Source organism: Empidonax traillii, unplaced genomic scaffold (assembly GCF_003031625.1).
Source record: "Empidonax traillii isolate 1590-97213 ecotype Southwest subspecies unplaced genomic scaffold, ASM303162v1 scaffold781:size518241, whole genome shotgun sequence".
In the NCBI taxonomy this organism is placed as follows: Eukaryota; Metazoa; Chordata; class Aves; order Passeriformes; family Tyrannidae; genus Empidonax; species Empidonax traillii.
Genome location: NW_020955974.1, coordinates 332,470 through 356,994, shown reverse-complemented (window position 1 = coordinate 356,994; position 24,525 = coordinate 332,470). Strand labels below are relative to the sequence as shown.

The 24,525-nt window shown below is 42.8% G+C and overlaps 1 protein-coding gene across 1 annotated transcript; it reads left to right on the top strand.

Annotated features, from left to right (window-relative positions):
* Positions 1 to 927: 927 nt before the first annotated feature.
* Positions 928 to 24,525, top strand: ST3GAL1 (ST3 beta-galactoside alpha-2,3-sialyltransferase 1). The gene is made up of 6 exons (XM_027901386.1): positions 928 to 1,922; positions 11,737 to 11,933; positions 15,060 to 15,239; positions 19,711 to 19,756; positions 21,974 to 22,093; positions 23,594 to 24,525. Exons 1-6 carry the CDS (start codon positions 1,611 to 1,613, stop codon positions 23,765 to 23,767), a joined length of 1,029 nt encoding a protein of 342 aa, XP_027757187.1. The 5' UTR covers positions 928 to 1,610; the 3' UTR covers positions 23,768 to 24,525.

Below are 24,525 nucleotides of genomic sequence, written 5' to 3'. Positions count from 1 at the left end.
TTTGTTGGCTGGAAGCCTGCAGCTTAGCAGTGAATGAGACTTCTCTCACTGGACTTTTGCTTGTTCATAATTTGGACATATTCTGACACAATTGCTTCTCTGTGTTTTTTTTTTTATCTAATTTAAAAAAAAAAAACCACCCCAAACAACAAAACAACAAAAACAACAACAGTGTTTAAACAATGGCACTTTTGAGACTTCATGAAGAAATTTCCAGAGTTTTAAAAGTAACATGTTTTTCTTTCCACAAAACAACGGCAATGTGGGAAGAAGGGATAATTTTTTTACTTTTAAAATCTTGTTTAAATCACTGCTGCTGGGCCCAGGGCACCAAGAGGGGAAGGGAGAGCAGCTCTGGTTTCCTCTTTATCCCCAAAGCAGCTTCATGCCTCTCCACCTCTCTCCTGGGGTCTCATAGGAACTTTCTGAGACCACAGGCTGCCCTCACCTACCCTTCCTTGGCAGGAAAAACAGCAATAACCCATGTGAAACAAAGGCTATTTTATACTTAGATTTCCCCTCTCTGTCCCAGGACATGATGGCTGTTCTTGCTTGGCTTTCTCTGAATCACAAGTCCAGTTCCTATCCTTAAGAAATTAAGCTGGGTGAGAGGAGCAAGAGAAAGGAAGCAATTCATCTTTCTCCCTATCCTGCTCCTCCCTCCTTTTCCAAGTGCTTTTTCTTCAGCTGCTCTCAGTTATGAATACTTTGCTGCATATCTTGTGGCTATCAAGGTCATCCTGAAGGAAGGTGGTGAGTCATTGCCATTCAAATAGCTACAAACTGTAATTCAAATAAGGCCAGAGCAGAGCAAGGAGGCTGATTCAATACAAAGAGGCTCAATGTCCACAGGTCGATGCTCTGCCCTTTCCGAAATTTCACCCTGAAACTTCTCACTATGCAAATACCAGAGCAGACCTGGAAGCTGCTGCTGCTGCTTTGTTCAGGTCTCTGAGCTGATCAGAAGTTTCAGGATGGGCAGAGAAAAGCATAGAGAAAAGGTTGGGAGGAATGCAAAAAAAAAAAAAATAAATCTGAAAATTATTTTTCTTTCTTTTTTTTTTTTGTTTGTGTGTGTCTCTAGGTTGCAAACTGCTCTCCGTGGCTTAAATGGACATCAAAGCATGTCTCTCTGATGGGATGTACATCCCCAGATGATCCAATCCCTCAAGAACTAACTTCCAAGAAAAAGAATAACCACCCTCTTCTTTCTACAATTTGCCTGTTTTAATGTATGGGTTACCCTCATGCTCAAAACCTGAATTTTATTGCTGATATTGCTTCCCTTTACAAATTCTGGTACCCGGAAAGTCAAGGGTCTGTCTCCATTAAACTCTCATCAGGAGTGGCTAGCAGCAGGACACAGAGACGTGGAAGGAACTTGGAAGCGCTCTGAGAAGGTGAAAGGAAATACTCAGCTTTGCCTTTTTTAAGCCCGTTTGGGAAAGATAAAGCTTCTTCCCTTATGGATGAAGGTATTGGAGTCAGCCTGTTCAGACTAAGCCTGAGGTGGTAACTGACCAGTGCCTGCTGCACCCTTTCCTTTTTGCCTTATATTGGACCCTACATTGTACTTGGTCAGCAGCGGTGGCAGAACCTGAGTGGGAAAGATGGTTGTCGTAAGGAGGAGAAATGTGAAAATGTTTACATTCGCCTTTTTGCTCATCACAGTAACGTCGTTTCTGCTCAACTACACACACCAGGTGACCACGACTACCTGGGATCCCAGACATCTCGTCGTGCAGTTTTCAGAGCAAGTGCAAAAACTCTTCAAGTACCCCACGAGACTTTGCAGCTGTCGCACGTGCATTTCGGAGATGGGACATTCCCTCTGGTTCGATCAGAGATTTAATTCTACTATGCAACCCTTCTTGACCTCACAAAATGCCTTGATCCCAGAAGACAGCTACAGGTGGTGGCTGGTAAGTGGGAGGTGTGGATACAGCCCAGAGTTTGGGTGACAGTCACAGGTTTTCAGGCTTCCAGTGATGCTGAGCAGATAGCAAGAGAGGGTTTCTGCCAGAAGCACTTTCTGTCTCAGCTGACAAGGAAGGCAGAGGTGGGAGGAACTGGGTGTTTGTGCTGCTGTTTAGTTCGGAGGGGCTCGGAGTTCACATTTGCATTCTCCAAGCTAGAAAAGTCCCTGACGGAGTCAGGTGGTAAATCCAGAATTTGCAAATGTCAATATTGCCATTTTCTTCCTTCTCTTTGAAAGGCCAGACTTCATAAGCCGTCTGGTTTTGCATCAGATGGGCTTTTTGCCATCCATCGAGGTAGCAAAGCAAACTCATTGTGAAATGTATAATTCTCCTGGGGCTCTCCCTACCATAAGATGTGTAAATAATTAGCAGGATTAAATGCAAAATGATTAATTCCATGCGTATGAAAACATTCTCCATTATGGCTGATGATGTAAAACAGGCCTGGAAAACACATGGGTGGTTGTGGGTTGCTGGGAAGGAGCAGCCCCAGTATATCCTTGAGAAGGGTGGTGGTCCAACCACCCTTGGAGCCTGATCCAAGTACCATGAAAGCTAGTGGATACCTTGTTCAAAAAGCACAGAAGGCAAAAAGATCTATCCTGATGTTTTACCCAATAAAAGCCCCTTTTATGTTCTCTTGAAACAAGACCTCGATTGAATGATCTACTCATGGCCTGCACTGCCGAGCAACTAAAGCACAAGTTCCGTGAAATCACAGTTGTATTGGGCTTGTTTTCCTCCTCTTTGGGAAAAACAGTCCCCTGTGCCTTTCTTTGAACACACAACAGCCTCCAGCTTGGTGTCTTGTGGTGATCACAACCCTTGTTATTGAATCCAGGGCTTTCAACCCTTCCATGGCACCCTGAGGGGGCCTTTCCAACAGGCACCCACTGTTGCAGTGGGGTGGTTTAGGTTTTGGAGGGAATGTCAAGTGCTGTGGGAATGAGGCTGCATTGGATTTATCACTTCTCACTTCTCTGGCTGTTGCATTTACCGGTGAAAAAGAAATGCCACTGAACTCTGACATTTTTAATTGTTGTATAAATGATATGATCATTTTATGATGAAACTGTTGTTTTTGCTATGAGTCTTATGTACTCCAGGTGCTGTATCCTTTCACCTTCTCACTGAAGGTGCCCATGACTTATTGCCCATGACTCTGATTTCCCATTGCTTGCATTTTTTCTTGAGGCCTCCAGACACTTTTTCCTTGTGATCCCCATGTTTCCTAGCTAGGCTCTGCTGAAGTTGTGAGTAGGGAAGATGGCAAGCTCAGGTCCTAGTTCCCCTTGCCCTGGCTTGAGATTTCACCAGGGACCTGAGCTGATCTAACAACTGGCAGTTTTCAGAGGAGGGAGCATACCCCAAATTGAGCTTAGTGGATTGCTTGCATAGCACCCCAAGTAAAGCCATGCTGCATTCTGCATCAGAACTCACTGATTTAAACAAGAAATTTTAAAAAAGAAGAAAAAGCTTGGGACACTCAGTACAGAAGTCTAAATTTGCTAAATTTGTGATTCTCCTTCTTGTATTGAAACTGGGGGGGGGAGGGGGGAAGCCATATCTGAATTCACAGAATCAATTAGGTTGGAAAAGACCTTCCAGAAAAGTCCAACCTACAACTGAACACCACCTTGTCAACTAGACCATGGCATTGATGCCATGTCCAGGCTTTCCTTAAACATCTCCAAGGACAGTGACTCCACCACCTCCCTGGGCAGCCCATTCCAATATCTAATCACCCTTTCTGTGAAGAAAATCCTCCTAATGCTGATCCTAAGCCTCCCTGGCGCAGTTTTAGACTATGTCCTCTTATCCCAACCCTAGTTGCCGGGGAGAAGAGACCTGGGTTGTAGCCCACCTGGCTACAACCTCCCTTCAGGCAGTTGTGGAGAATTATAAGGTCACCCCTGAGCATCTTCTTCTTCAGGCTTAACAACCCCAGTTCTCTCAGTCACTCCTCAAAGGAGTTGCGCTCCAGGCCCTTCACCAGCTTCATTGCCCTTCTTTGGACTCAGTCCAGGACCTCAGTGTCCTTCTTGAAGTGAGAGGCCCAGAACTGAACACAGAAGTCAAGGTGTGGCCTCACCAGTGCATTAAAAATTCAGCTCAACCTGAAACAGATTCTTTTGGGGGCGGTCTGTTTCTTTTTCAGCAAAATGAAAAAAACAGTGACTTTCAGAACAGTCAAGTTTCCCCTCCTCTGCCCCAAATAAAAGCTTTTCGTTAGTTTTCAGAGCTGTCTAACCCTATTTTAGTGTTTTCATTCCTTTTTTTTTTTCTAATTCAGCTCAAGTTCAAAGGGAATATACCTCTTCAGAATACAAAATCAAAGCATTCTCTTTTTTTCAGGTGGTAAATATAAATCTTTTAATATTTCTAGACATTTTCTATCTTCAACCATGATGTGTGAAATTTTTTGGTGTCCCCCAAAACTGCATTGTGTATTGGAAGTCAGTAGCTTACTGGAAATCTTTGCCCTAATCTATGTTATATGGAGAAAGTGCCCTGACTCCTCTGAAAGATGGTCTTGGGTAAACCCAGGCGATGTGGCCTCACCTCCTCATTGCTGCTGATTTCTAATGTACATGTTGTTTTGGTTAAGCTTTTTCAAGACAGTCAGTGTCATTTCTGCAGTAAATAACTCCCAGGTGCATCCTGATGACACTCCCTTTTCGCTGTTCATTTTTAGGTTCATCTTCAAAGTGATTCTGAGATTTCAGCCAGTCTTTAAGAAAACATTACTCAAGGCCATGCTTTACTCTTGTGGGCTTTACCAATGCAGTAATTTGTCACTTTTTACTATATTTGTACATAAAGATGAGGTATGAGGAGACCTGAGATTGCTCAAACTTCTATTCAGGGGAGAAATGACTGTGTTCGCTCTCAGGAACTGCCTTCAGACAGTGTGGTGGTTTCCTTGTGCTGTAACTGAGACTCTGAGGTGATGGTGACTGCACTGGAGTTATTAATTACATGGCTGTGACTTTCCTGTCATGGGATGTGTTTGGACTAAATGCAGGCAGAGCTCTTGCTGGAGAGCTGCCCGTCTACCAAGCTTGGTCTGCCCTCCCTCTTTCTTTAACTACAGAGCTGAACATGTGAATGTTATTCATCTAAATGGTCCTGCAGCATTAGTATCCCTCCACTGCTAGGACAGTGAGGACTGATTTCAGAGACTAATGATCAGTATTAGAGACAAAGTGGCATTTGGGGCCAAAGAATGGGGTTGTTTCACTTGCCCACAGCTCTTCACATGGCTGCCAGGCTGCTTCATGGTTTATTTGGAGAATATATGGCTTAAACTCTTTCATCTTGGTAGAACGTGGCCTTTTGGAAGGAAATATTCCTGTCTGCTCTGAATAAAGCTGTTTGTCCATACTGGATTTAGTGCTACCACCTGTAAAGGTGGGAAGGAGCAGGGAAGAGAAGGTCAGTGCCACCATCCCTGCAGCAGCTCATCCTGCTGCACGGGGCAGGGCTGCTCTGGAGAAGCACCTGGAAGTGCACCTGGCTGTTTCTGTGTTCACAGAAACAAGGGGGATGTTGTCAGGACTGCTCATTGCTTTTCATTTGCTTAAATCTACACAGCTGATAAACTCTGCCTTCGTTGCTTTTGTCTGGTAGCAAATAATGGCCCAAATTCTCGTCCTGGGTACACCACTGCAGATGCTCTGTGTTCTCTGTGACTTGAAGCTGAATTCAAGCCCTCTGCTCTGGGGGATGATCTGGGCCTTAATAACACTCCAGGCTGTAATCATTTTGTTAGAACTTCCTTCCTTCCTGCCTTTCTGCCTTCCTGCCTTCCTTCCTCCTTCTCTGCTTCCCTCCTTCCCTCCCTTCCTGTCTCTCACCTCCTCTGTCTCTCTTCTCTACCTTCATCTTATTCTCAGGGACTGTGTTATGGAAGGTGGCACCTGGTGTTACTTGATACATTCCTTTCTGTTTATATTTTCTTTCCCAGCTCCCTGAGCTGTTTCACCTGCAAGTTTTCCATTGTTTTACTATGACACAAATGCTGTGGATGTTCTCACTAAATTTAGTAACCCATATATAAGGAAACATACCAAGAATTACATGCTGTAGCACAGGACAGCACTTATTTATAGTTTTCTTGTTTTGTTCTCAGGGTGGATGCATTGTTCTTAGTGGCCATAAAGTATTAAAAATATGAGATCAGAACATGCTGTTCTAAATTCAAAATAAATGTGTTGAGGTTGATGGATTAAAGGTGTGATAAGTAAATTCAGGCTCAGAGTTTCCTAGCAATCTTATCTGTAGCACATTGTTCATAAACTATCGTGTTATAGCAATTTTTATCTTGGGTCTTATGATATTTGAGAGTTTTGCCTTCTTTTTTTTGGAAGATAGTTCAGCACTTCGGGCTGTGTTATTGGTGTATCTAAAAGAAAATATTAGTTTTAAATCATTATGTTTGTGGGAAAAAATGTAATAAATGGCTTTAAAATTTGCTAACCAGCTGGTGAACAAAAGGGCATACCCAACACGTGCCCTGGGGATGTTGTGGAAGCTGCACTTATTTTTAAGACAGCAGCAGAGCTACTTGGCACCTGAGTCATGCATTTTCAATGCTCTTTGTAGAAAATATGCCCAAGCACTTTGATCACCAAAAGTTTTCTTTAAAACTGGGATGCTGTAGGTGACACTTTGAAGGCAACACAGAGGGCTCAGCACACTGAAGGAAGTGTGTAGCTACCAGATCTCCGCAGAAGGTGGTACCAAATCCAGGCCAAGTCCCAGGCTCTGCTCCCACTACCTGCCACGTGCCAGTCCCACCTGCTACTGCACTGCTTGGTTGGAAGCATGATATTTAGACCAGATTTGGCTGTACTGGAAGAACCTGACCTTAGACTACCTCTTACCCCCACTGACAGCCCCCACACAAGTCCAGCTGGGCTGGAGCTGCTCCTCCTATAGTGAGGACAGATGGATGTGAAGGTAGTCCAAGCTCACAGGTCTCTCTGAGCACTGTGGTGCACTCTCCTGAGCTGCAAACATCCTGAAGCCAGAAACAAGGACACACAGAGCTTGTACAGGCATGGTCTGACACTGTAGACTAGTGTAGAGGTGATTCATATGAGCCATGGGAGTCGGAAATCACACAATTTGGCGTATGCATATTATTGTGTGCTATTTACATAATATATGCACATATACATTCATATTTTAGAGTGTAAATTTTTTGATGACACGAGTTGTTGAACAAAGACCAGGCTCTTGAAAGAGTCTGTATTCTTCCCCTTCCAAATCTTTGATGCATAGGAATTACAGGACATTAAATACAAAAATAGTGATGCCATATTTTCCAAAACAAGGGAGAATTTTAAAAATTGATGGTTTCCTTTTAACATCTCCTTCAGCTTGCAAAATGGAGATTACCTGGGTTTGCCCCACCACGGTTGCCGGGATTAATCTTCGTATAATGTATAATGTCTTATAGTGTTGCATGAGTGTTAATGCCTCCAAACTGCTGCAGCAAGGCAATAAGTAGCTGTGCAAAAGAGGTTCTCATGGGGCTTTATTCCCTCTTAAACTCTTAAAAACAGTTTAAAAAAAATTAGAAAAGCCACAAACCCTGATACTGCTACACCAACTTCCCCCAGTTGCCTGGCTGTGTGCTGGCAGTGATGCCTCACCAGTTCTGCCAGACCCACACCTATACCTGTCTGCCTTGATCCATGTTTTACCTGCATCAGCATCACACCAATCTATTCTACCTGCTAATAAATTAGGATTTTGATGTATTTAATATACTGCCAAACATGACTGTTTGTGCAGGGTGCAAAGGCACCAGGAGAGCTTTCCTTTGAGGTTCTCCTGATTCCTTTGAGGCTCCAATGTAAGAAGGATGTGGATCTCTTGGAGCTAGTCCAGAGAAGACCAGGAAGATACTCAGAGGCTGGAACACCCTTCCTGTAAAGACAGATTGAGAGAGTTTGGGTTGTCAAACCTGGAAAAGAAAAGACTCCAGAGAGATCTTGTTGCAGCCTTTCAGTACCCAAAGGGGATTAAAAGAGATCTGGAGAGGGACTTTTCACAAGGGTATGTAGTGATAGGACAAGGGGTAATAGCTTTGACCTGGAAAAGGGTAGGTTTAAGATTAGTTATTAGGAAGAAATTCTTTCCTTTGAAGGTGGTGAGGCACTGGCCCATGTTACCCAAAGAAGTGGATGCCCCATCCCTGGTCGTGTTCAAGACCAGGCTGGATGGACCTTGAAGGAACCTGATCTAGTGGGATCTGTTTCTGCCCATGGCAGGGGAGTTGGAACCAGATAATCTTTAAGGTGCCTTCCAACCCAAACCATTCTATTATTCTATAATTCTATGACTGCAGCTGTATTATCACTGTTCCAAGCTATTAGCTCTGAGCAGCCTTGGCTGAATTTACACTCTCCCTTTGCAACCCCGTTAGCCAAGTTTGTGGGTATCACTTCTTGCAATAACTGTCAATGTGATGGTACCAGTGAGATCAGTAAAGCCCTCTGAGCAGTTTATAAAAGCAGCAAATCCCTTGCCATCCTTAATGAGAGTGTGTGCACAGTGATGAGAGAAGGAGCAAGCTCTTCCTTGGAAAGCCATTTATGGGCAAAGAAAATAAGTGCATAAACTCTGAGGGTTCTTTTTCTTGCTTTTCTTTTTTTTTTTTTATTTTTTTCCTTGCTTGATTTTTTTTAAATAAGAAGATGCAAATCCAGCTAGTAAATTTCTGCATGTGAAATGGGCAGTTTCTAAGGCTGGATAACAGCTTAAATAACATCTTCCCTTTGAAGATGATTAGGAAACTTCTCAATCTGAACTCCCAGTTTTTAACAACCTAAGGTGAAGAGTTAATTCTCAAGTGCCGGACAAATATTTTAAGCAGGGAAGCTGGAGAGTTAAGTGATCCATTGATATTTTATATATGGACACAAAGTGGGTTAAGATGCTTGGTGGTCTTAGGCAAGAGGTTAAACTGCTTCTTTAGACAGAGATATTGCTTGCACAGGCTTCTGAAAAAAACAGCCACTTCACTCAGGACACGGGGTCAGGTATTTCAGTGTATGTAAGGCCACTTATAGCAGCTGTATCCTTACACATCTCCCTGTCACACACCTACAGCTCCTGGAGGGAGGATGCTGTCCCAGCAATGCCACATGGCACTGCCTCACACAGGGTGGACAGACTTTCACCCAGTGCTTCTGTTGATTTATGGGAAAAGTTAGATTTTGTTAAAAAAAAAATAATTACATTACTCAAAAAAAAAAAAAGGACAAAAATTTGGTGTGGGAAAGTGAACTTGTAATTGTAATGCTATTAAAAAAAAGCTTGTAATTGTAATGCTATTAAAATGGTCTTTTTCAGAAAGCCAAGCAAACATTGTGCAATAAGGCATTGGCTGTGCATTAGATCTGAACTTTTAGAAGTTGGATATGCTTTGAAGTTAACCAGCTGTGTTTCCTACTCTTCTCTGTTTTGTTGAAAAATCAAAGACTGAGTAGTGTTAGTTGAAGATTAGGCCTGAAAAGTAAAGTTCAATCAGATAGGCATTGAGCAAATTTAAGTAGAGGACTTGAAATGAGTTAAGGACAGATGTCTCATTGTGTGAATGTCCAGCACATAGTGCAATAAGGTCACCATCCTATTTGAGGTCACTGAGAGAATTTCTAACATTAGTAATAGTCTTTCCTGTTGGACTTGTGCACTGCTGAGGAATTGTAGAATGATGGTGTCCTGCTTTCAGTCTGATATTGGTGCCCATGTTTCAACTTGGCTGCAGTACTTACTCTATACTGACAGCAGTGTAGAGAAACAGAAGGGCAGATGCCTGTGCTGTGCAAATTCAGGTGCCTATCCAGGATGTTTCTCACCATTTTAATGAATAAAAAATGCACCAATACTCCAGGTCGTTTCCTTTTCTGATTTTATCATTCTGGATGAAAAGGCAATTTAACCTAAAAAGGGAGCCCAGGCAGAATTTTAGAATTTTCTGAAAATTACCTTCCACATCTGAGTTTTCTCAGGCAAAATCAGTTCACGAACAAGATTTTGGTGGTTTTGCCTTTCATTCTTAAATACAGTTAAAAGTCAGCTCACCTTTATAAAGAGAGAGTATACATGGGTGTATGCAAATATGTATTAAAATAACTCAAAATAAGTTCCTTTTTTAAGAAAGATCACATTTTACTACATTATACACCTGCTACTACACTCTATGACATCTATGAAGTCTCCAATTATTTTGAAGGCTGAAGGCTTTCTAACACTGTTTTTCACAGATTCAGAGTAATATCAGGTAAGATTGGATTCACAAAGAATACACGAGAGTTTAGATATGTGGCCATGTGTTTGTAGCATCAGACAGGAATTTGGAAGATAACCTTTTAACTTAAATAATTGAACAGTGATATATGTGGTCATTAATACAGTACTTGTTTGGACATCCTAATTACCTTGCATCCTAATCTCCTTCTGCAGTCCATATACAAGTATATAGACTAAGAAGGATTAGAAGGAAGATTAAGTCTATGGATGCAAAATGTCTTTGTCTTCTTTGTTTCAAGTTCTTGGCCTTAATGTCATCTTGTAGCTCTCAGCTCCACAGACCTGTTGTTCATTTCAGTGCAAATAACATTCTGCAAGAAGACAGCATGGAAATTTAAACAAAAATTACAGTGCTACATCTGTTTGTGTGAGAGAGTGAGATATGAGGACAAATGAACAGTTCCTGGTGCAGCCAAGGGAAACACATTGGAAACTAAAGCCAAATTCCTCCAGGCCATTCCTGGGAGTCGTGGGAAAAGGTGTTTCTCTTCTCTCCCTCCCTGTCTCTCCCTGCCCTGGTCTGGCAGAGCAAGACAGAGCCTTTTTGACCCATTTAGTGCTGGAGCCATTCTCTCTTTGTAAGCTTGCAAGGAAGTAACGCCAATAGGGTGGGCAACAGTGTCTGCGAGCCTGCCAGTGCCTCCAGACTTTTTAGTAGACCTCAGAGAGCTGATCCCCAGAAAAAGAGTGTCTGACCTTCACCCACCCTGCACCTTGCCTGTACCTTCCCTGTCCAGCCATTGTTTCCACCATGCACCACAGAGCTGCTACAAAACAGTTTCCCTCCATGGCAACAGACACAATGACCAAGGTCCGTGTGGTTTTCCTCATCCTGGAGATTTTTTTTTAGATGATTTTACATCTCCAGCCCTCAGGGCTCACTCTGTTAGTTTTCTGTAACTCTGTAGTTTTCTGTTGTGCAAGTAGCTGCTTCCTTCACACTTGACTTCCCATCTCCCTCTCCCACTTCTGGCATATGCCAAAATACGTGGATGGGATATAAGCCATATCTGTGTTCCATCAAGTTCCCTGAGACTTTTCTGTCCTTTTTAGAAGAGCTAAAGACTTTATACACGTCCTACCAGAAGATACCTGGCCCAGGGTGAGTGTAGGCTTATGGATACCAGAGGAACATTAATTCTGCTAAGACCAGCCTCGGAGAGAATGCATGATCTGTTCCTTCATGGCTAGAGAGAGTCTGAGAAGGTGAGGGAATCTGAGGAGATAGAGGAGAAAAGGGGAGTCAAGTTAAAAAAGTTAATGGGAAGTGGTTTTTACTTTATTTTTTCCCACTTTGACTCCCAACCCACTGCAGAAAGCAGTGCCTGCAGGTGGGTGCAAGAATGATCTTTGAGGAGACATTTGAAGCTACGTCTAGCTCTCAGAAAAGCTGCCTGCATTGATAATCTGGAGTGATTTTTCTCCCTAACAGAAATTGCAAGCAGAGAAAGCTCCAAGGAATTTGAACTCTACTCTTACAGAACTGTTTGGGGTCATTCCTGGGGATGGGGATCCCCTGCAGGACAGAGGTACTTACACGTGCAGACGATGCGCTGTCGTGGGCAACTCTGGGAACCTCCGGCAGTCGCAGTATGGCCAAGATATTGACTCCCATGACTTTGTGCTCAGGTGAGTAAAACCCTCAAAAGGTCCAGATTGTTGTTGTCTAAAATTCACTGGTATTTTGGGGGACAAGTGAGCAAACAAGATTTCAGGGGCTATCTAGTGAAGTCTGTTGCTTAAATCAAATCTAAGTTCCAGGTATATAAACTATGTGTGTCGGAGATATGACTCCATGTTTTAGCCTGGAAAAAAAAAGTGTTAATAGGTATTGATACTGTAGCTTGTTCTGCATCATCCATATTCATCTGCATTAAAAAAACAGAGATGAAAAAGAAATTGTCAGTTTTGAATAAAAAATGCAGCTATTAGCCACAAATGATCTTTTAGACATTTAACTTACTGTATCAGATTTGTCTTTCTGGCACTGGTTCATTCTTAAGCAATGGTGGAGTGGGGAAGCCAAAGTCACTTTTCAGTGGACAAGAGTCAATTGTTTGGCTGCAGGTACTTTTTAAAGGATCACATTGCCTTTCCCTTTTGAGGCAATGAAGGTTGACTGCTTTGTCCCACTGAGATGCAAGCAGGAACTAGGTAAGCAGAGCTAATCATCCAGAGGGCAGCCAAGATTCCTGGACTACCTAAGTTAATCTCCAAGTGTTGTCCACCTTTCGTACCACAGCTGTCAGTACAGTGCAATTAGGAGAGCAATAAAGGGCAGAAAGGGAGGGATTGAAAATACCACAAGTGGGATTATACTCTCAGAAACAACAAAACACTGAGTAGGAAGCTGTGCACTGAAACCAAGAGTAAATCAACAAAGGATAAGCACTATTTGAACTGTTAAGCCACCTTGGCTTCCAATGTGACTCAGACATGCCATAGAGTCTTCAGATGACATCTAACTGTTCACAGCAAATCACATCAGGGGTTGCTTCTTTCAGTTGCGTGTCTTGCTCACTGCAAAAGTACCTCCCCAAGGGCAGAGGCAGCCAACCTGGTCTTGAGATCCATGAAGGGAAAGGGAGAGCCCTCAACATTAGTCCTACAGGTTGCAAATGTGGGGCAACTGCAAATGTGGGAAACTGTGGTGCATTTATGCCAAACTCTGTGCCCATCCCTATGGAGACTGTCTCATTCCTGTGTGGACTTTCTTATATTGCCTGGCTGATGTTTCCAGATTGATGCAGAAAAGGCTTTGCTTGACTTAAAGTAATAACTAAAGAGTAACACACTCAGGTGCACGTTCTGCTCTGAAACCTTGTCCTTCCCATAGCCATTCATCCCTGGCAAGGGTGGAACTCTCTGTGACTTGAAATTGAACCTTCCAGTCTTGGATTTATACTTCAGCAAACTTAAGCCAGATCTGAAAGGATTGTGCGAGGTTTTAGGATTCACCGTGGGAGTTGGTGCAGAGAAGGTGACCCCTCTGTGCGTCAAGCACAAAATCTCTGGTGACCTGATACTCACTTCCACGTGCTCTGGCAAGTGTAAGGAAGAGCCAGGGAGTCTGAGGGAACACATTTCCTTACAGCGTGTTCCAGCCCACTTTTATTTGCATACCTATCTACTTTCATGGCAGAAAGGAAATTCCTGCTCAGTCCCTCTTGCTGAGACTGGGTGGGAATGCTGCGTTCTGCCGTGTGGCACAGGCAGCCCCACCGAGGGTGGTAGGAAAGGTACACAGACCTGAGGGCAGGTTGCAAGGTTGCAAGATGACTAAGATGTCATCATTGTCTTTGTCTGATGGAAGGAATGCCCATGTTTTATACCTTCAACTGACTAATCTCAAGATGAAACATAGAAAGTCTCAAGCTTTGCTGGTATTTCTACACTGATAAGGGTCTCTGGCAGGGAAGCCAATAACAGGGAACTCAATAAGAAACCCACGTAGTCTGCCAGGCTATTCTGCCTACGCTAATAACTCCCTTATAGGGAGTTAGAAGAAACTTAAGTAATTTGCCTGGGGGAGCACTGCAATAACACAGCCTGGCATAGACTTGCTAAACAGATTTTACCTCCCCTGTTATCAGCAGCCAGGGCAGTATATTACCTGGCGATGTACGATGCTCCTCATCACCTCATCAGCTACATCCTTCCTTGTCCTCCCTGTGCTTCTACCAGGAGCTGAGCTACTGTCACTACAGAAAAAACCTACTGTGCCCAGAGACAGATGAAGGATTTCTCCTGGTGTTTCACAGTACCATGGATTTGTGCAAGTTGCTTTGGGGATCTTTGATCTGCACTTTGCTGCACCACAGAAATATGCAAATCTCTACCACTAAGTAGCTAAAGCATCAGGGGAAAGAATTGGTGATGTTTTTCCCAGATTTGCTTTCAGAAGTGAACACAAGCATAAAAGCATTTCTGCAGTTCCAAAACCCCCTGAGCTCAAAAAACCCCTCTCTGACATACCTGACGTTCCTGACATACCTGACATAAGGTGGGGTAGCCCTGTTTGGCCAACACATCTTGACTGAGCCCTGGTGGCCCTGGGCAGATCTCCATGCACTTACCCCAGGGTTGCCCAAAGCACCTCCCCTGTGTGCACAGTCACCCTGAGTAGATGTATGAAACACTAGAAAGCAAGGTTTGAGTACATGAAGGGTCAGCAGCAGGTCCTGTATTTGTCAGTGTGGTTTTGATGCCTTTTCATGGGACAACCATAAGGAATGTTGGCTGCTCCTCCTCACACATAACATACTTTATTACCTTGATCCTAGACATTCAAATACACCTGTAGAGATGGGGAGAAAGAAACTGCGAGAAGTCAAAGTGATGTACTTCAGGGCATTGATTTTCTCACCAACTGGAGGATGCAGCTTTAGGATAAAATATGTCCTCCTGGACTCACCACCCTTTTATTCAGCTCTCTGCTGACTGTAAAGGGAAATCAGGAGTATGCTTAGAGATATACCTGCTTGGTAGACACTCCTGTTCAATCAAGGAATTCCACACCAAAGCTGAGCTTTCATTTACTGTTTATCCACATGGGTGATGATTTTTCCAGCTTGCTTGAGGACCCCAACACCCTCTCAAGGGTGTGTGAAGAGCCTGTATACAGCACTCTCTTTACCCATAGGAGCATATTCCTACCCCTCAAGCAAATGACTTTGTGGAGACTCACATGTGTTTTTACCTACCTAATTCCTCTTCTGCTTCTTCACTTTCTCACTTTTTACTTTTTGGCTGCAGAATGAACCGTGCCCCCACTGCTGGCTACGAATCAGATGTTGGGAGCAAGACCACTCACCATTTTGTTTATCCTGAGAGCTACAAAGAACTGGCAGCAAATGTGAGCATGATCCTGATCCCCTTCAAAACCCTGGACCTGCGCTGGGTTGTCACCGCTCTCACCACAGGCACCATCAACTTGTGAGTAAGGGCAGGCACAAGGGGTGGGAGCTCCATACTTCATGTTGCTGTAGGAGATCATAGCTTACATGGGACAAATCCCTGTTTCTGATAAGGCCTAGGGGTTCCTTATAGACCCTCTCAAACCAGAGTTCAGCTCTGAACTCTTGCTTTCTAGGAAAAGCTTACTGTTATGGTGCAGTCATTGAGGCAAAGATCAAGACCCATTTCTTCACAACCCCACACAGTATTCTCAGAGATATGAAAAGGGGAGTTTTTGTGGCCAGTTTGAGCAGAAACCTCCTGAGCTTTTGGATTCAGTGCCTCATTTTGGGTTTCTGCCCATCCTTCCTTGCCTCTGGTCCCTTGGGAGTAGAGTGAGTGCAGCCAGCATGTACCCATCAGAAAGCCATCTGCAGAATCGAGTTTTTGGTGGGTTATTCATTTAGAGGTGGTCCTAGACACCTGGATTATCCCACCCAAGACACTTCAGTGGCCAAGTGGTCCTCCAGCGTATAATATTCCACTTGCAGAAGAGGACAAGGAGGGAGAGGTGTATGCAGGTTTCTCACCTGAGGCAGTGAGAGCAGACCCAGACCGCAGCATTTAGTGCCCCATCCACAGCATTATCCCCTGGATGGGTTGCCCAGGAGTTTGGTCCATCTTTCCTGATGGAATGTGACTAAGAACTGTGCAGAGGAGACAATGTTCTGTGTGTCACCTGCATGTCTCGGCCTTAAATTCAAGTGTTCTACTTGTCAATAATGTGCCACAGTGGAATTTATTCTCCTGTACTTCTTTGTGAGTGCTGTCAGAAGAAAAGGTTGTCCTGCTTAATATGGTAGCACCAGAATTAGAAATGTGATCAAAATGCATGTTTCTGCTGGACGCCTACTGCCAGATTCTCTCCCTTCCCATAAGCTGGCTTTTCCTAATCCAGAGAATGAAGTATGTGACATTTGTACTGTGTATGAGGTTATCTGCTTGGTGTAAAACCACAGCCTTGTGGGATTACTTGGTGGCACCCTGCTACACACAGACAAAAAGAGCAGATCAGATTACTTGATTCAAGAGAGAAGTATTTCAAGTCATTTCAACTTTTTTCCCAATTTCAAAGTCTCAGAACAGTTACAGCTTGGAAAAGTATGTCCTGGGCATGTTGACTGGGCATAAGACCAACTCTGCAATTTTAAGGAAAACTTTTTGATGGAAAAAAAAAATTAAGTTTCATTTCTTTTTTTTTTTTTTTTTTTTTTCCTCTTTTCTCTCTTCACATTTCCATTTTAGACTATTTTCACTTCTTATTAAAATTCTCTTAACTTGTAACAAATCTGGGTTAGTTTCCTTTTACCTTTTTCACCACCAGCATTTAATCTAAATAGTCTTAAGTTGTCTTGGGGAAAAAATCTGTCCTCAGGATACCCTTATAATTTGAAAAAATCAGCCCACTTAGGAGACTGGACCACTCACTACAAGAAAGACATTGAGGTGCTGGAACACATCCAGAGAAGGGCAATGGAGCTGGGAAAGGGTCTGGAGCACAAGTCTAATGAGGAGCAACTGGAAGAGCAGGAGTTGTTTAGTCTGGGGTAAGAGAGGATCAGGGGAGACCTTATTGCTCTCTGAAAGTACCTGACAGGAGGTTTGTGGTGAGGTGGGCATCAGTCTCTTCTCCCAGGTAGCAAGCAATAACACCAGAGGACATGGCCTCAAGCTGCACCAGAGGAGTTTTCAATTGGACATTAGGAACAATTTCTTCACCAACAGGTCTGTCAAGCACTGGAACAGGATGTCCAGGGAGTGGTGGAGTCACCATCCCTGGAGGGATTTAAAAGACATGTAGGTGTGGCACTTGGGGACGTGGTTTAGTGATGACTTGGCAGTGCTGGTTCAACTTCTGACTCAGTGATCTAAGAGGTCTTTCCAGCCTAAATGATTCTATGATTCTATGGTTCTGCAATTCACATGGGCACACATTTTGCCTGTCTACTGCCTGTCCCTGCCCCAGGAGAAAGCTCTAGGCACTTTCTGAACTCTGAGGTTTGCACTTCAAGTCTAGTAAGCCCTTAGCCTATTAGGAAGATATAACTGGTTGACTACAATGCAGTCACAGCACATGAAAGGGAAAACATTTTTCCTTAATAAATTACAGGATATATTATATAAGTAGATTGTATACATGGGCTTGTTAAGCACCTGGTATAAATTAATGTGTGAGTATTTAACCACATGGAAGAAATACCAGTATTTTATTATTTTTTCCATACTCAAAGCAGGGAAATTGCATAATTAATAAGCTGGTATAATTCTAGAATAATAAAAACAGGGAATCATAAGCACACAAATCATAGCAATATATGTAACATAATTTTAGGCTAGCAGAATTAACCTATGAGCATGCATTAAACACACAATGTCAGATACTGTGTATAAGGAAACTGTTCAGTGTATGTTGTTAAAGGGGAGAAGCAGGAAATAAAAATAAAATACGTATGAAAATTGGTATTTTAGAAGAAAAAAAGTACTTACCTCCCTTCTGCGACCTGCTTGGTCATCATGCTTTGTGCACAGGCTGCGCAGTGTCAGCTGAGTTTAGGCTAATAAGAATCTAAGTCAGAAAAGATAAACATCCTGTATTGGTTAGACTTTTATACAGGGTTTAATTTTCTGTATTCCATTCAAATGAAAGAATAATTTCCTAAAACTGAAAACCTGTGAATTAAACATATTCTCCTCCCAGTGATATACTAAGAATTTTTACAGTTCAACCCAAAATCTAAACTGCAGATTGTCTTAATATTATTTTGAATTGATAGCTGAATGATTTTCTGAGCCATATCCCATTTGACTTATATATGTCCCATCTTAAAGTGTCTCTCTAAGACTAAGCATTACCCCAGAAAAGACTAAGAAAAGCCCTTTCAGGGATAGGAAACCTTCAGGCCTTCATCAGTCATATATTTAGCCTAGTTGCCTTAGCTTGCCTTCTGCAAGTCTTCTAGAACTCTGCATAGTGGAAAAAAAAGGCTCCACTTGGTTTGGCAAAGACTATTTTTGTATTCCTTCCGCCTTCATCACAGGACACTCTGTCTCACTCCTGTGTGGTACTTACTGGGTCACTCACTCCCTGGATGCCCTGGGTCTTTATCACTGTGCCAATACTTTCTGTGCATTTTTATGAAATTCTGAAGCCAAGTGACAGCAGGCCTTGGGTATTTCTTCTGAAAGGAGCTCTTTTTGTCTTCATAACCACAAAAAGGACATGGGATCACCAAGACTATGTCTACTGATTTGCTAACCAAGGTCAGGCATGGAAAGAAGTTACAAGGGCATATTTGCTGAGAGCAGATCAAGAAGTCTGCATCAGCATCCCTTTCCCCATTAGCATCTTGTCCCACCTCTCAGGAGGGCTGGAACCACCCATCATCTTCCTCAGTGTATCCAGCCTAGAGCAGGGATTGCAGGTCAGGGATGCCCAGAAGTACCTAAGGAGACGAGAACATTGCCAGGTCACCACTGGTTTGGGAAGGTTTAGACTGAGGTTTCAAAGTGTTTATGTTCCATGGTCCAAAGAAAATAAAACACTAATGACAGGAGCCTTGTAGTTACCAAAAACCAAATGAAAATATTTACATAAAACTAATGGCTTTGGTGATTTACCACAATCCATCTAAAAAGTATGCAGAGTACATTTTGGGATACACTTTAATTATCAGGCCAATTCACCAGAATTTTTTCACTTGAAACCAACTCAGGGAGATTTTTTTTTTACATAACTCATGACGAACTGTGCAATGCCAGCACACGCTGTGCATGAGATATGGGGAATAAAAGTTTTTTTTGTTTTCAAGTCATGACTCGTGATTTCAATCCTGTCATAAGGTATGACTTGGAATTTTTATGCTGGGAACTGCAGGAAGCCTTCAGCATCGCCCTGGGGAGGAAGGGAGTAGCTTGCTGGTGAGGGGCTGTGTACTGGGAATGCTGAGTTGCACAGAACCACAGAAGTGGTGAACTCTGCTGCCACCGACTCTGAGAACTGAGGTACCTCCAAATATTAGGAGGGGAAAGGTCTCCCCCTGGTGGGAAAAGGTTTTTCTGCCATGAAATCAAATGGAAAGTCATTCCCATCCTCAAAGTGCAAAGACTGCAACAGTCACGATTCAAGAATTAGGACTCTCGAGCTCCACGTGGTATTGAATCTGCAGTATATTCTCAACTAAATCTTTGGTGTCCTACTGTCAATAATTAGTTTGAAAATTTAATAATGTAATGGTTTCCTATAAACTTTCTTCAGTGACAGCTCAGTTCTTTTCATGTTGTGTTACTTAACTGCAGACTCATTTTACAGCAGCTTCTTGAATCCACTACTTTCAAATAATTTGAATTTATTATTGTACATGAAGAATATCTTTTATTTGGAATTACTTGAAAATATTAATAAGTTGGGCTTTTATTTATCTTACTGCTGTTTTTGTTTTTCTTTTAACAGCACATATGTTCCAGTTCCACGGAAAATCAAAGTCAAAAAAGAAAAGGTGAGTGATGCTGGTTTGGGCATTACGTTCTGCTAATTCACTTGTAGGTCATTTACCTCTTTAGGAGACTGCAAGAATCTAAACAAGTCTTTGACGTTCATAAAAAATTGCAGCCAAAATACAGACACTTTACAAGGCTCAGCTAAGCTAAAGATTTAGCTCCAGTGTGCCATTTAGGCCATAGAACAACCACTAAATAACTGAGGTTGGAAAGATATTGCTCTTGTGATTATACCATAGTATGAACACTGTTCTGAAGGTTGCATCACTTCCTCTGGAGCTGCTCAGGGACATTAAAAGTGCATTGTTGTCCTCCACAGCAGCAGCTCTGTTGCCATCCATTGCAGTTGTTTGGGTGTAATGGCACTGTGGAGAGATTTTGGAGGGTTTTTTTTATAATCATTTTACTATTTGAACGCCAGGGATGTTTCTCATTCCCAGGTCTGCTCCTTGTAATAAGGAGCTAAGTGAACTCTGAACAAATAAAACTATGAGTTTGTAAACTAATGGAAAATTCCTGATTGTAGGCTCTTAGCTCACAGCTAAGGTGTAATAATTACCTGTACCCAATTAAACAAGTTTGGAGACTGGGCTCAGGCCATGTCCATGCAGGTTTGGTTCCACGTGTATTACTGGTCTCACAGGCAATGTTCAAGCATGTTTTGGAGGATAGCACAGACCAGGGAGTGTTCCCTGCTTTGTACAGTGACAGGCTGGAGGAAGGATTTCCCATGAGGCAGGAGGCTAATTCCCATGTTGGACCCTAAGCCACCCTGCAAAGACTTCTGTTGTAGCTGCGTGGTTTGAGGACATAACCAAGGGAGGCTGTGTAGGGAGAGGTAAAACATCTTCCACAGAGCTTCCAGCAAAATAAAAATCTCACCCTCTCAGCCTTAGGAGAGGCTGATTTTCAGAAGGAGTACAGGCATCTGACGTCTCAAGAGCTTGTAAAATATGACATTAGCTCCAGAGCATTAAAATTACGGATTAAAGCACACACCCTTCATTCAAGAAACCAGGTTTTGCCAAAGGCTTCAGATGAGACCTTGAACTAATATCAGTTTATATCCCTGTGCTTCAAACCATGGACTTCTAGGGCGCATTAAATAATCCTCTAGCTCATCCGAACTGTTGTGAGGAACATGATAACCTCTGCAAAACCCCTGCGAGATGCACTAGGGTGTGTTGTTGAGTAGCAGCAGCCCAGGGTGCAGCTGGTGATGCACAGAAGCTTCCCAAACGGGGAGAGGAGAGGCTTGTATCTCTTCCCACACCGTGCAGTGCAAAACACCCTGTAAGAGGCGATTACACACAGGTGCAATATCAGCAATTAACTTCTGACTTTGTAAAAGGAAAAGCCCTGCAGCTAAATAGATGGCACTGAAATGCTGTCACTCTAATTAAAAACGCAGCATAGAGGGATAAGCCTCTATTTGCCTCATTCAAGGGAGGGTGTTGAAACCAAGGGATACCACCATTCCTTGGATTTACTGTATGCTCACGTCTGATCTTAAGTGCTCCATCTCTGTGAGATAACTTCATAATTTCCCAGGAGAAAATCAAGTGCATTTTACGTCTCATAAGAAAAAGTATAAAGCACAGAAAAACACATGGTTTTGGAAACAGGGGAAAAGCAGCTGACACTGCCTGATAGGCTTTCTTACAGTTTACACCTGATCCTTGGTTTCCTCAGATCTGTACCTGTAGAGATACCAAGACGTGGTTGGCATATTGTGCAGAAGACACAGTTGCTCCTATGTTCCCAATCAAATTGTGGTTGAGCTTGATGATCTTCGGAGTCTTTTCCAACCTAAATTAATCTTTGATTCTATGAAATGTGTATCTCATGCTTGCCTTGCTCAGAACTCCATCCTCCCAGAGCCCAGGGAGAGCTGAATGCCTAATATCTAATTTTCATCTCCCTTGTGCCGTTTCATACCTGTTGCTTTCAGTAGGAATCACCAGGATTTACATCAGTGTAAGCAGGTGGAATATCAAGACCAAGGAAAGGCTATTCATATGTAACAGTACATGAGAAATGTTCCTGAATGCACTTTATATGGAACTTAATTTTTCCTTTTCACCTGCCCTCAAGGAATAATTATTATTCCTTTCTTACCCACTCCCCTATCCCAGCATCCATAAAGAATAATGTGCAACAATTGTTTTTTCCCCAGGGCATTTTACTAATGAGTCTTTCACTTCAATTTTGCCTAGATCCTGGTTTACAATCCAGCTTTCATGAAATACATCTATGAAAACTGGCTCGAGCATCATGGGAGATATCCCTCCACAGGCCTCCTCTCTTTGATATTTGCTCTCCATGTATGCGATGAGGTAAAGTCTGACTGTGTTTTGGATATGTGGATAGAAAATCAGGACATATCACATGGAAGAGCCAGGAACAACCCCTGGGCACTCACTCAGCCTTTGTTGCCCCCTCTCCACCTTCTCTACCATTTACTTCTTCAAACAAATGCAAACTCCTCAGTAACATGCAGACACACTCCACTGACTGATGGATTTTCTAATGTCAACAAGTGTCAAAGATGCATTTAAGATGCATTTCAGGAGAATATAATTAAACATAAACAGAGATTCCACTTGGTATCAGAAGACATCTAAACATGGAGGGTGTCTGTGCCCATCTTGCTAGTGAAAGTCTCGATTATATTTTGTCCAGCTCTTAAAGGACTAAGAGCCATTGCTGTTGCCCTGGTCTATTATTAAATTCAAGCTCGAGGGTTTATACAGTAGATTATAGAAAATGTCTCTGCTTCAGCATTTCCTTGAGGAAATTCCCTTGTTTGAGTGGTGTAAAGTGCTCCTAGGTCACTGGAGACTCAGCTAGATAGAGTAAGGCCAGGTCAGCTCTACAAAATCCTGCAAGAATGGGTTTGTCAGTATGGGGGATAAAAATCACTGTGCTGGCAAAATCTCTGTCCTGGACACAGATCTACTGATGAAAGAGTTTTGGTCGTCCAGGACTGTCTTGCACCTTAGAAAGGTGGTGGAAATACTCCTAAAAATACTGGAAGAAACTGTACCATGATCCCAGCAGAAAGGATAGGTGCTTGGGTGGAGCCAGTTTTCTGGTGAGCAGGCAGTGAACAGGGCTCTGACATTAGCAAAAATGACTTAAAACCAGCTCATATTTGGGTGGGTCCACGTGTGGGTGTTTAGGGAGTTCGTGTTGTGGTTATGACCCATTCAAGCCCAGCCATGTCATCACTCTGAGTTTAAATAAATCAACTGTGATGTTTGTACTTTTACGACCAGAGGAGACAGCAGGCATAGCCATTGATAAATGAGCCTTTGTGAGAGGAAAGGTTGTAGGGGTATACAAACAAGGAACATACTGTCCATCTCTCTCAGAAGTAACTGCAAGTATCGTATAATTAAGTATGTAAGTGGGGTCAACACAGGTAATTACTTGGAAGACTAAGACCAAACCAAAATTTTTTTCAACCTCTGTGGCCTTAATCAGCTAAAAAAGACATTCCCATCCCAAGCCACTGATCTCTCAAACATCATGCTTAAGGGGTAGGAATGTGGTTTTCATGTTGCTAAACAAGAATTATGGACAGAAATTTCCTTTTCTCTTTGAGCCCAGGTATGGTGGTGTCTCAGCATAGCTTAGGATGTAACACCCTTGATGAGGCCTTGGGCCATTACTCTGGTTGCATCGTGTCATGCAGTAGAAGAGCTTGGCACATCACTGATGTACTCAGGTGCTGCTGTCTAAAGTACACTGAGAATTAAGAGAGTTTCTTCAGCATTTCAGATGAAGACCAACTGCTTTCTAGTCTATAACACTAGTTCTGTCTTACATCCTAGGTGAGTGTGTATGGCTTTGGAGCAGACAGCAAAGGACACTGGCATCACTACTGGGAAAACAACACTTCAGGTGGGGCTTTCCGGAAGACAGGAGTCCACGACGGGGATTTCGAGTTCAATATAACTTTGACTCTTGCCTCCATTGAAAAAATTAAATTTTTCAAGGGCAGATGACCCTGGCCATGGGGAGGAGGGGGGGCTGCAATTTCCAGCATGCAGCGGAACAAAGCTCAGTGAAGATGATCTGGGCGCCAGCCAGGTTTGAAGGCGTGGACCTGCGGTGGAATCGGAGCATCTCACACTGCAGAGAACTGGGCCGAGGACCGGCCTCAACACTGCACATGATTTCCTATCCACGAACAGCCGGGAGCCATCAATCAGCTGTGGGAATAAATTAGTCTCTGCTTAGGCTCTACGGCTTGATTCTTGAATTCCTGATGAAAGATCTGCCTGTTGCAATTAGAGGAAACCTGGGCACAGGAACTGCTGCCTGTGTGTCCGTTCTTTCCTTTGAGCAAGGCAGGAGACCCCTGAAGAAGAGTGAAAACAACTTTTGGGACCTGAGACCCACTAAGGCAGCTGTGAACATCATAGTAAGGATTACCTCAAAGAAAAGAATTCACTTCTGCTGTTGATCTTCTTTTTGAACTGTTTCTTCTTTTTTCTCTGTTACTTCTGTTTCCATGTTGTATTAAGGAAAAACATGATGAAGTTGCCTGGAATAGTAAATATTTGAACCATTGCCTCATTCTGCATTGATAGTGTCTAGAAAATATGAATCAAAATATTTCTTATCTTGTAGTATTTAATATTGCTTCCTATGCAGCCATAATGATGGAGAAAACAATACGGAAAACTCCAGAAAAAAAAAAAAAAGTTAAAAAAGGCCTTTTTAGCCACTTTTTTGTCTTGTTTGGTTATATGTAATTTTT

Bases quoted from the DNA above. Each gene is read 5' to 3' on its own strand.
- ST3GAL1 (XM_027901386.1), top strand. From the start codon at position 1,611: ATGGTTGTCGTAAGGAGGAGAAATGTGAAAATGTTTACATTCGCCTTT. The intron at 1,923-11,736 runs GTAAGTGGGAGG...TCTCCCTAACAG, and splicing joins ACAGCTACAGGTGGTGGCTG to AAATTGCAAGCAGAGAAAGC. The intron at 19,757-21,973 runs GTGAGTGATGCT...AATTTTGCCTAG, and splicing joins TCAAAGTCAAAAAAGAAAAG to ATCCTGGTTTACAATCCAGC.